This window comes from Malus sylvestris, chromosome 5, assembly GCF_916048215.2.
Source record: "Malus sylvestris chromosome 5, drMalSylv7.2, whole genome shotgun sequence".
NCBI lineage: Eukaryota > Viridiplantae > Streptophyta > Magnoliopsida > Rosales > Rosaceae > Malus > Malus sylvestris.
In genome coordinates this window covers 10,023,202-10,034,965 of record NC_062264.1, presented here as the reverse complement: position 1 = coordinate 10,034,965, position 11,764 = coordinate 10,023,202, and the positions used below count along the sequence as shown (strand labels likewise).

The window sequence follows — 11,764 nt, the reverse complement described above, 5'->3', positions numbered from 1 at the left end:
AATCAAATTTTGTTTCATATTTTTTTTCCTATAACTTCTATTTCACAAAATTTGTTTCATATTTTTTTTCAATTCTATTTTTTTCGTATAACTTCCTAGGCCATTTATACAACATTAAATTGTAGTTTTTAAATAATAAATTATGTTTGGCCCTATGGCCCTTTGGCCCTCGGTTGGAGACGGTTTTTTGTGACAGGGCTAAAACGAGCCCTCTGACCCTCTGGCCCTCGGTTGGAGACGAAGGCAAATATGGCACTGTACTGTTCATTAAAATATTAATATCTTGGAGAATCTTGGAGGGCCAGAGGGCTAAAACGAGCCCTTTGGCCAGCCATCGGTTGGAGATGGCCTAATACAAGATGGGTCCGGCTACCACATCCATAAATCCAGCGGAGCAACAACAATGAACCGCAGGCGGCAGAGGTTCTAGATGCGACCACCGACAAGAAGCCCAAACAAAGCCACTGCCAGATTTGCACACCCAAATCGAAGCAGCACCACCAAATAAGCATTGCACTCTAATTCGAGTGTGGATTTCGCAACTTCGCAACACCAAAGCAGAGTGACGAAGCGTGGCTTTAACCCACAAGCAGTCGCAATTCCAAGCCCATATCACGTGTCATACCCCGAGGCAGGGAAGAGGCCTTGAGCAAGGTATAACCCTGATCTGGGGGAGGCGTGAAGCTAAGTCAAAATGGTGGGAGAGAAGACCCATCTGCATTTGCAGACGCACCTAGAGCACAAGCACCATAACAAAGAAAATTTTAAAAGGGCAAGGTCCAGATCTAAAGGTTGGGGGAAAGACACACGAGGGGAGAGGAAGGTGGAGGGCTGAGAAGACTGGGTTGGGGAAGATGGCGTAAAGAAACAGAAGGGGTGGATGGCGAGGTGAGGGAAATCTAGGATGGGAAGGAAGAATAGAGGGGAAAGGGAGGATGGGAAAAAGGGAGGAAGGCTAGGAGGAGAAGGAGAAGCTGCCACTGCCCCCAACCTTAGCCAAAGGCCGGCGGCCATGGAGGAAGGCTAGGGTTTGACGCTAGTTTGAGAAGGTTTCTAGAGAGAGGAATTTTATGGTTTTCTTTATCTTGGAGAGTGAAGATATTTGGTTTTTAAAGGTAGCCGCACAGGCTCTAAATTGGTCATTAGGATGAGTTTAGAAATTACAGTACCAGTTTTGCTTCACAACATCCTGAAATCGAGATACTATAACCACATAGCTTCAAATTTAAATTTAAAGTAGCCATTTCTTCTAATTTTATTTTGACAAAGGGTGAGTTTCACAGACTATGATCAGACCTTTAAATTGGGAAGTTATGAACTTTAAAATCAACAAAAGAACATTTAACCACAAAGAATTAGCAATAACCCTATCCAATTTTCCAAAGATAATAGTATGTTCTTTGTGACCATTAGTCCAAGTAAATGGTACATCAGATGTATGTAGAGAGATTAAGTTACCATTATTTAAAAATTATGCAAAATTCAGCATGAATCTAGTAATAACCTGACTACCACCGACTTTCTCATCTAGATTAGTTATGGCATTAAAACAACCAAATAACAACCAGGGTTTATCAACAGGATTAAAAGCAGTAGTCTCTTGCCAAAGCTGTAATTGGTCCTCTTTCTGAGGATTAGCATAAACAAATGTGGTATACCAAAGATAAATCGTGCTTAATTTCATACACAGACAATGAACAAAACGAGTATGAGAAAATAAAACATTTAACTCTAGCGATATAGACTTCCAAAATAGACAATACCACCAGCTTGGCCAACCGTTGGGGATGCAAAAGATTTATCAAATAAACCATTACAGATATTCTGAGGGACTATAGATAAATTATTTATAGGTTCTACTGAACAAGAAAGGTCTAAATTATGTAAACTACTTAACGATTTATACTGAGCCCCAAAACTAGGCCTTCCAAGGCCTCTGCAATTCCATAACATCAACTTCATCTATCAAATTCTTCTAGATGAGAGTTTACCAATTATTTCTTGAAAAAATCTATTTTTGCGTGCTATATTTAGGAATGGTGGCAAAAAATGGCCAAATTAATGGAGATGGCCTTAGTCCACCTCCCCCTTTTCCTTCAATAATTTCCTCTATCCTTAGTATAATTTGAAGTAGTAATGTCGCTTGTGATAAATGTTGAATTACTTATAATTATGACTTCATGTAAATTAATTCGTTGAAATGTGAAATTCCACAAAGTTATTTTTCCTATTGACTATTATTTTAGTTAGGAGAGTATCCTAATCGGATTGGTTTCACCCCAAAGCATCCAAGCCAATTACATATAATAATTTAATTTGGTTGGATTTTGACAAAAATTTCTAAGAGAACTTGACCAAATCAACGCGGAAAGATTTTGGTTAGGTTTGGTTCGAGCAATTCGGGCCCAGACTCCAACATCAAACCTGCTACATATTTTCATATTCTAGTACATCAAACCATCTTACTCCAACATATCACCAAACTTCAAAGTTTAGCAACTATCGTAACTCAAATTAAGATCAATAACTTCAATGTTCCACCAACCCTAAGTGGCATGTCCTATTTGATTTAGGTCGTTTATGAAAATTCAAAAGCGTAAGCAAACTAATTCATTATTGTTCAGTTAGATCGTTTGACTTCTTTTTTGTCAAAAGCAAACCAAACCGGCCACTAGGATTTGAAACGGCCGATTGGTCGATTCGGTAGCTTATTTGATTTAAAAAAGCTCTGAAAATTAAGATTTCTTTTTCGGTTTTGGATGTTGAAATTCTGAATTTTTTTGGGAATGGAATTGCAAGAGAACTCTCATTCCAAAAAAATCGTATTTTTTGGAATTGGAACCCCTTAACACCGATCCGATTTGTTTGAAAATAAAGCCCTAATAAGCCTTTTATACATTTGTTTGATTTTTTCTTGGTATATGAAAGTTTCAAAGGACAATACTTCATACTTACTAGCAATGGTATACATGCTATGCATGTGCTTATTAATATTTTGAAATTAAAATTTACAAAGAAAGAAAATATAAGATAGTCGCTAAATCTTTTTGATGACGACCTTGAAACGACTTTTAGTCTCTAAAAGTTTATTTTATATGGGAAAAAACGTGGAAGAGAAAATGGGGGCAACTAATATGGTTTTTTTTTTAAATAACAAGAAAATATATTAAATGGAAAACTTCTGACAAAAATCATTCCATACAAAATCAAATTGAAGAGCATAAAGAGCAAAGGAAGGAATACAATGATCCCAAATATGACATCAGTAATAAAAAGGTTTTGGCGAGAGAAGGCATCCACCACATAGTTAGCCTTTCTAAAAATATGTTTCCAATCAATGCAAGAAATTTGGTCACCATCTACTCGATATCTTTAATAATAAGAACCAGATTTCACGGTGTCGCACCCCGGTCAAACAATGACTGAATGACCAACTTAGAGTCTCATTGTACCATAGTCTTTGTATAGCCCTTCCTCCAAGCAAAAAGAAGGCCTTCTGAAAGCCCTAGCCTCCACTTTAGAAATAGTGGCACTGTCAAGATTTAAAGCTCCACCGGCAATGAGGTGCTCATTAGGTTCCTTAAGACAAATCTCATTGCCGCCTTGTCCCCAGCCACTAAGCCGTCAAAATTTAACTTAATATAACTCTAATTCAAAGGGTGCCATTTAATAATCGTGGAAATATCATCAATATTTCTTCTTAAACCTTTACAATTGTCTTTAAGATATTGCTCACCCATAGATGTAGCTAGTAACTTAGATCTCACTGAAATGGGCATAACATTTATGAACACCATATTATTATGGCCATTCCAAATTTGCCAACAAAGGAGCAAACACAAGCTTAATTCACTATGAACTTCTTTATCAATGTGCTGTAAAGAATTAAGCCAGTTTATGACTGCAGCAAAGTTAGCATTGTGAAATTGCTCGGTTTAATTGAACAAAGGTCCTAAATCGATTTGGTGACACTTCAATTAAAGAATAAATGCATTTGATCCTCCTCTTCGAAATTACAAAAAGGACACGTCTTATCACTATTAATCACAATACAACTTAATCTTTTTCTAGTCTGAAGTCTATCACGAATGAACAACCATGCAAACATCTTAACTTTAGGAGGAATATTAAGTTTCCACATCGTATTAATTAACTTATGCTTTGTAGTTTGAGTCAACGTCCCTTTTTGAATCCAAGTAGCCAATTTAACAGAGAACTTACCATTTGTATTTGGATCCCAAACTAGCACATCTTTGGAATCCTATAAGGAAATTGTAATATTATAAATTTTTCTCACAATTTCATTACTAACCACTTATGAAAGCTTTCCCCTATCCCAACAATTATTATCAATAAAGTCACTAACTTTCAACTCCCAATTAATGTTCTGATTGCCAATATTGGGTAAGAGATGGAGCAAAGGGTAAGGAAAAATCCAATTGTGGGACTAGAACAAAATGTCCTTACCATTACCCACTCTCCATCCCATACTCTTAAGAATAACGTCCCTACTTTTCAAGATACCGTTCCAAGCAAAAGAATAATTTTGTCCAATTTATTATCTAGAATATTTTCCTTTCTAAGATACTGTTTGGACCCGATTTTACATCATCGGCCCAAGCAATCGAGGCCGTTGAGTAAACATGGTTCTTAATCGTTGGATAAGAAAGTTAAGATAATTTGCTATTGTTAAGAGATAATATGATGGTTTTTAATCGTAATAATTATCTCTTAATAAATTATCTTAATTTTCTTATACAAAATAAATTATACAAATTCTTGGACTCTTCACATGGCCTAGCATGGATCTGCAAGCCGAATATAAGGGTGAATAGAAAATCCAATAAGGTTAGGTGATGGATGTCAGCTTGGTATCTAGTTGGCTGCATGGGGTTTATGGTTGAATGGGCTTGCGTACAAAGCCATGTGGAACAATGGAAAAGATTTTACACGTGGTGGTGACAAGGTGGCAATATAATTTGATCAGAATTGTTGGGATACGTGGTCTCCATGTATGCATGGGTAACTTGCAGATGGGATGAATTTGAATTGCAAATTGGATAGGCATCTGCAACGTGTGGGGGATACGGATTCTTGAGAAAAGTTGATTGTTTTGGGAAGTGAACTGTCTTTCCAATTAATTATCTTTCCAATTAATATGTTAAGATAATGATACAAATTGGAGCACGGCATTGACACTTTGACTAAGGCGAAGCGATATTATCAAAGGGTTTTTATCACAATATCCGGATGTAGAAGAGTTAGAGTGGAACTGGGAAAATCTATTTCGGCGACTGGGCATTAAGAACTCTATAAATACAAGGCTTTGAACGCTGAGAAAAGCCCCCACAAAATCAATACAAAATTGCCCTGCGCAAACTCTCACAACTTGAGATCTTTTTCTTTTCCTTTTTTCGCTGACACATCTTCCGTTGGCATCAACAGCACTGTGGAAGCAACCGGTGATATCTTAAGTCGGCATAGATAGCTCTGTCACCGTAGAGTCGGTCGGTCTCGCAGTATCTTCCGTTGGCATCAACAGCACTGCGGCGAGAACGGTCGATTACTTATCCAAGTCTCGGTCGAGAAGGGTTTTTCGAATCCTTGTTGGTCGAGGTCATCTCATTAGCCTTCTTGGCGAGGTGAGGTGTCACAGTTATTACATTCGGCACATTGCAAGCCGAATTCGGTTCGTGAACTTTGTAAGAAATAGCAGCCTTGTCTTCAGGCTCGAGAACCCAAGAGGCCGAGACGTGTTCCTTTCTCGGCCGCAATCGCAAGACGCAGAAGTCAGTAGCGCGACCCAACGCAGCATCATCAAATTTACTCCTCGGCCGAGCCTCGGCCGACGAGTTGGCACGCCCCGCAATCACCGAAGGACGTAGTTAGCTTAGAATATACTCGGCCTGCGCGCCACGTAGGCTTTGTAGTTTCTAGGGTCAACATTTTGGCACGCCCGGTGGGATCTAGTGCTAAAACTACGAAGTTCATATGATATATCAAGATTCCGATCTGGCTCAACATAGCCGATTATACGAGCTCCTAGAAGAATTGAAAAAACACAATGAGGAACGTAAAAGATCTTTTGAAGTGGAAAAAATTCTTCGTGGCCATAGAGATATGCAAAAGTCATTCGCTTGCATGTTGAGAATAAAAGCTCCTGTTACCCTGCAAGAGCAATGGGCAAATGAAGACAGGGCTAGATTTAATGCCTGGCTAGATGAAGAACATTTTCCTTACGTTTCTGATTACATATCAATTCCATTTGAAAAATGGTTAGGTTCAAAGGCCGGGGGGCAATTTTTCGCTCCGGCCACAATTAAAATTCGGCCTCGGAAAATTGTCGAGACGGCCGAAGAAGAACATGGGCCACCTGTTTTTTTGGTTGAGACTGAAAGTGTGGTGGGCCTAGAAGAAAAAATTCAAATTACAGAGCCACAAATCAACTCAAAAAATGATTCGCCAGAAAAGTGCTCCAATGACGAACAAGGCCTAGACATTGGTCTAGCCCAAGAAACCACGCCACTTGATATGATTATTGGCGATAAGGCCGATATAGAGAAATTCCATTCGGCCAAGTTATTTGGGTTAAAAGCCGAAATTGGCGAAATTATTATGCCTGGGGGGCATAATAATTGTTCAACACATTCGGCAGCCGAAAGTGGGAAATATTTCGCCAAGTCAAAAATATTTGGAGAAAATTCTTTATTTGACTCAAGGCGAACTCAATTTCAAAATTTCGTTATTACCAGATCTCAGCTTGGAATAAAGCATCGTTGGCCTCCTCCACTTTATGGTTCGGCCACTTTTGTTTTCTTTTGCTAAAAAAAAATAAGAATTTATTTTCTTCACCATTCGGCTATTCAGCCGATGCTTAAGAAGATGGTATAATTGGCGTTGCTGAGCTGCCAGTTTTCTCAATAGACCGAGCTATCATGAATAAGAATATATTTTCTTAACCATTCGGCTGATCGGCCGATGCTCAAGGAAATAAAAGGGGTAACAAGATGGTGCGGCAATTCAAAATATGATGTGTTCGGCTTAAAAGGTTGTTTCTTTAGTCAAGCCGAGAAAAGACGGACGTTTGCAGTTAGGCCTTCGTGTAGCCCGATCTTCACTCGACGAGATTGGCTTTGGAGTCGGCCGAATAAAAGAACTACAAAAAAAAAAGTTGAGGAGATTTGGATGAACACAAGTTTGTTTAAGGTTTTCAGAGGTCGTGCCCTACCCATATTTGAAATAAAGGTCTCGCAACCCCATGCGTGGATGGAGTTGACTGTTCAAAGGTTGGCTTTTCAAAAAGATTGGTAATGGTAAACGGTGGAATAATGCATAGTTAATATATATATATATATATATATATACTAGGAGACAGCAGCATATTGATGAATTATGGGCAGGCCGAGCTCCCTTTTTCTCGGCCCAATGTTTCTCGAGCTCGTTCTAATTTTTCTCAACCTGCCTTTTCTCGACCTCGGCCTAGTATGCTAGTTTCTAAAATGTTTATTTGCTGCGTTGCTGACATTGGGTTTAATATATATATATATATATATATATAGTAGCGCCATCATGCTTCTTTCATGATTGTTGACACTCGGGTCGTCGAAGATGGAGATGATAAGCTGCTCGTGCTCGACTTTAAAGTATTTTTGGCATCCCTTTGAATGATGGAAGACAAGACCCTTCTGGATGTGGCTTTGGGTATCATGGATGACAGAGCATGCAGGCCTCAATGGATGTATGGGTGCAGATCAATTCATGCCATGCGGTGGAGAGTATATATATATATAAGCAGGCCGAGCTCGGCCAAAGGTGGATTATCATTCCATAAAACCTTCTCGGCCACACTTGCTCAACTATGAGTTCTTAATAGCATGATGTGCTTTTCGTTTGCCGAGAAATTTTTCTCTTGTTCGACGATACCACGAGATTTTGGTGGGTACGAGACTTAATTTCCTTAACCATTCGGCTTACGAGCCGAATCTCAAGGAAACTGGGGGGCAATGTTTGGACCCGATTTTACATCATCGGCCCAAGCAATCGAGGCCGTTGAGTAAACATGGTTCTTAATCGTTGGATAAGAAAGTTAAGATAATTTGCTATTGTTAAGAGATAATATGATGGTTTTTAATCGTAATAATTATCTCTTAATAAATTATCTTAATTTTCTTATACAAAATAAATTATACAAATTCTTGGACTCTTCACATGGCCTAGCATGGATCTGCAAGCCGAATATAAGGGTGAATAGAAAATCCAATAAGGTTAGGTGATGGATGTCAGCTTGGTATCTAGTTGGCTGCATGGGGTTTATGGTTGAATGGGCTTGCGTACAAAGCCATGTGGAACAATGGAAAAGATTTTACACGTGGTGGTGACAAGGTGGCAATATAATTTGATCAGAATTGTTGGGATACGTGGTCTCCATGTATGCATGGGTAACTTGCAGATGGGATGAATTTGAATTGCAAATTGGATAGGCATCTGCAACGTGTGGGGGATACGGATTCTTGAGAAAAGTTGATTGTTTTGGGAAGTGAACTGTCTTTCCAATTAATTATCTTTCCAATTAATATGTTAAGATAATGATACAAATTGGAGCACGGCATTGACACTTTGACTAAGGCGAAGCGATATTATCAAAGGGTTTTTATCACAATATCCGGATGTAGAAGAGTTAGAGTGGAACTGGGAAAATCTATTTCGGCGACTGGGCATTAAGAACTCTATAAATACAAGGCTTTGAACGCTGAGAAAAGCCCCCACAAAATCAATACAAAATTGCCCTGCGCAAACTCTCACAACTTGAGATCTTTTTCTTTTCCTTTTTTCGCTGACACATCTTCCGTTGGCATCAACAGCACTGTGGAAGCAACCGGTGATATCTTAAGTCGGCATAGATAGCTCTGTCACCGTAGAGTCGGTCGGTCTCGCAGTATCTTCCGTTGGCATCAACAGCACTGCGGCGAGAACGGTCGATTACTTATCCAAGTCTCGGTCGAGAAGGGTTTTTCGAATCCTTGTTGGTCGAGGTCATCTCATTAGCCTTCTTGGCGAGGTGAGGTGTCACAGTTATTACATTCGGCACATTGCAAGCCGAATTCGGTTCGTGAACTTTGTAAGAAATAGCAGCCTTGTCTTCAGGCTCGAGAACCCAAGAGGCCGAGACGTGTTCCTTTCTCGGCCGCAATCGCAAGACGCAGAAGTCAGTAGCGCGACCCAACGCAGCATCATCAAATTTACTCCTCGGCCGAGCCTCGGCCGACGAGTTGGCACGCCCCGCAATCACCGAAGGACGTAGTTAGCTTAGAATATACTCGGCCTGCGCGCCACGTAGGCTTTGTAGTTTCTAGGGTCAACATTTTGGCACGCCCAGTGGGACCCAGTGCTAAAACTACGAAGTTCATGCCAATTGAAACGCGATCGGTAAAAAAGAAAACAGCTATGGGAAAATCAACAGCCGATTTACCGATTCAGAACGTAGGACAAAGTGTGCCACAGGCGCAGAATCCCCTTAGCGCCGGGACACCTGAGTCCACAAGTGCGACTCGCCGAGAAAGGGAAGTTAATCTCGGCGGTCAACACCGCAGTCTAGAAATCCCTAACAGGAACACTTGTGTTCTCAATGAAGGGATAGTGGAGGATTGCGACGAGGATGGCGGTGAAGGATCTGACCCACCAACAAGGTCGTTTCTTCGAAAGCGACTCGACGAGCAGTCTCGGTCAGTTGAGCAGACGTTTAGCCGAGGTATTGACAAGCTACATGACGTGATACTCAATTCCACTGAGCAGCAAACCAGACTGCTCGAAATGCTGGTTAGTAAATTCAGTGACGGCAGGCCTTTCGATCCTTTCCAACGCTTGCCACCAAGAAATAATCCGTTACCAATGGTACAGGCCGAGCCAATTCCTGCTCGGCCCAAACCAATTGACTTGGAAAAGGTCGGAGGGTCAAATAGTAGGTCGGACGGAATCGACCAGAGGGTCGAAGCAACACCTGTTGATATGACCGAGGTTCAGCGGATGATCGACTCGGCCATGAAGAAAGGGCCGAAGTTTCCTAAGTTTATCCATCCGTACCCGGCCTACATAGAAACGTTCGGATATCCGAAAGGTTTCAAGATTCCAGATTTTAGCCTTTTTGCCGGTGAATCGTCCTTGTCTTCGTTGGAGCACGTGGCTCGTTTCACCGCGCAATGCGGCGATGTTCATAGTGATTTCCATAAATTACGGCTGTTCAACTTCTCGTTGACCGGCTCGGCATTTGCTTGGTATATCAATCTCCCTCCTAATTCCATCCAAAACTGGGAGGAGTTGGTCGAGAAATTCCACGAGCAGTTTTATCGACCAGGGTTGGAGGTGTCGGTTTCTTCATTAGCAAGGATGGCTCAGGCATCAGATGAGTCCCCGATGGATTATCTTACCAGGTTCAAATCAGCCAGGAATTGGTGCCGAGTACCCTTGCCCGAAGTCGAGTTCGTCCGGCTTGCTTTGAACGGCCTCGACGTCGAATACAAAAAGAAATTCTTGGGGGCAAATGTTCGGGATATGTATGAATTAGCCCAACATGTCGAACAGTATGATTATTTGCTCCGCGAGGAAAAGATTTCGAAAACTCCGTCTCGGGGGACGATTTACAAGAATCCTACCGTCAGTTATGCGTCAACCGAGGATGAATGCGTTAGTGTGGATGCGGCTGAGATAGTAATAGATAAGCCATACGTTTGCAAGGCCTTGACTCAAGTTGACTCCAGGGAAGTCAAAAGCCGCTCGGCCACTGAAGGAACATTGAAACCGTCAAAAGTGTATACTTTTGATATTACAAAGGCTGACGCAATTTTTGATCAACTGTTGTCAGCAAGGATCATCAAACTTCGGCCTGGTCACAACATTCCCAAGGCCGAAGAGCTTAAAGGAAAGGTGTATTGCAAATACCATAATTCAAGTAAACATACGACAAACAATTGTGTCGTATTTCGAGACAACGTCCAGAGCTGGATTGATAATGGAAAACTGAAATTTCCAGAGAAGAAGATGAGTATTGATGCTGATCCTTTCCCCACAGCAACCGTGAATATGGTCAATGCATACCTACCTAAGGACAAAGGAAAAGGGAAGGCCGAAGTTGTTGCGACGCAAGACTTTCGCACTCAGAATTCTCGGCCACGTTTCATGGCCGATTTTCGTTCGAACAAACCACCTACAGCTTTAACAGGACCCGCTATTGTTAAACCTATGAGGGATTATAGCACCGATGAAGATAGTGGGACGGCGGTTTTTTGCAGTAAATGTAGAGCGAAGGTCGGCAGTGAGCCAGAGGAGAAACCATCTTCGCCTATCACAGAACGACCTACGGCCGCAATTCAGCAAAAAGCAGCCGGCGTCGGCCGACACCAAGGGGTTTTTGATAGGCTCGGCCCAAAAGTAATCAGGAGGAGACGAGTGAAGGTACTTACAAAGGCCGAGGTAACCTCCTGTGGAGGAATATGGAAGCCTTGGTCTTGGGGATGGACCGGCGATTCCGCCGTAGCCTCGGGTTCCTCGAGCAGCCGTTTGCCCCGGTCGGCTGCCGATGGGCCGACTGGCGCAGCTGCTTCAGAGGAGGCAGGGACGCCCTGGTCCTGAGAAGGAACGAGAGGTTCGGCCACCGGGATCGGTTCCTCGACCGTGCGCTTGCCACGATTAACCGGGGAGGGGCCGGTTTGAACCGCCATCTCGGGTATTGGAGGAGGTTGTCGACGAGTATGAGGACGGTGCGCCAGCG

At 41.7% G+C, this 11,764-nt stretch overlaps 1 protein-coding gene across 1 annotated transcript; it reads left to right on the top strand.

Annotated features, from left to right (window-relative positions):
* The first annotated feature begins 5,134 nt into the window (after positions 1-5,134).
* LOC126622538 (uncharacterized) lies at positions 5,135-11,625 on the top strand. Its single transcript, XM_050291329.1, has 2 exons — positions 5,135-5,966; positions 9,383-11,625. Exon 2 carries the CDS (start codon positions 9,406-9,408, stop codon positions 11,623-11,625), a length of 2,220 nt encoding a protein of 739 aa, XP_050147286.1. The 5' UTR covers positions 5,135-5,966; positions 9,383-9,405.
* Positions 11,626-11,764: the final 139 nt, after the last annotated feature.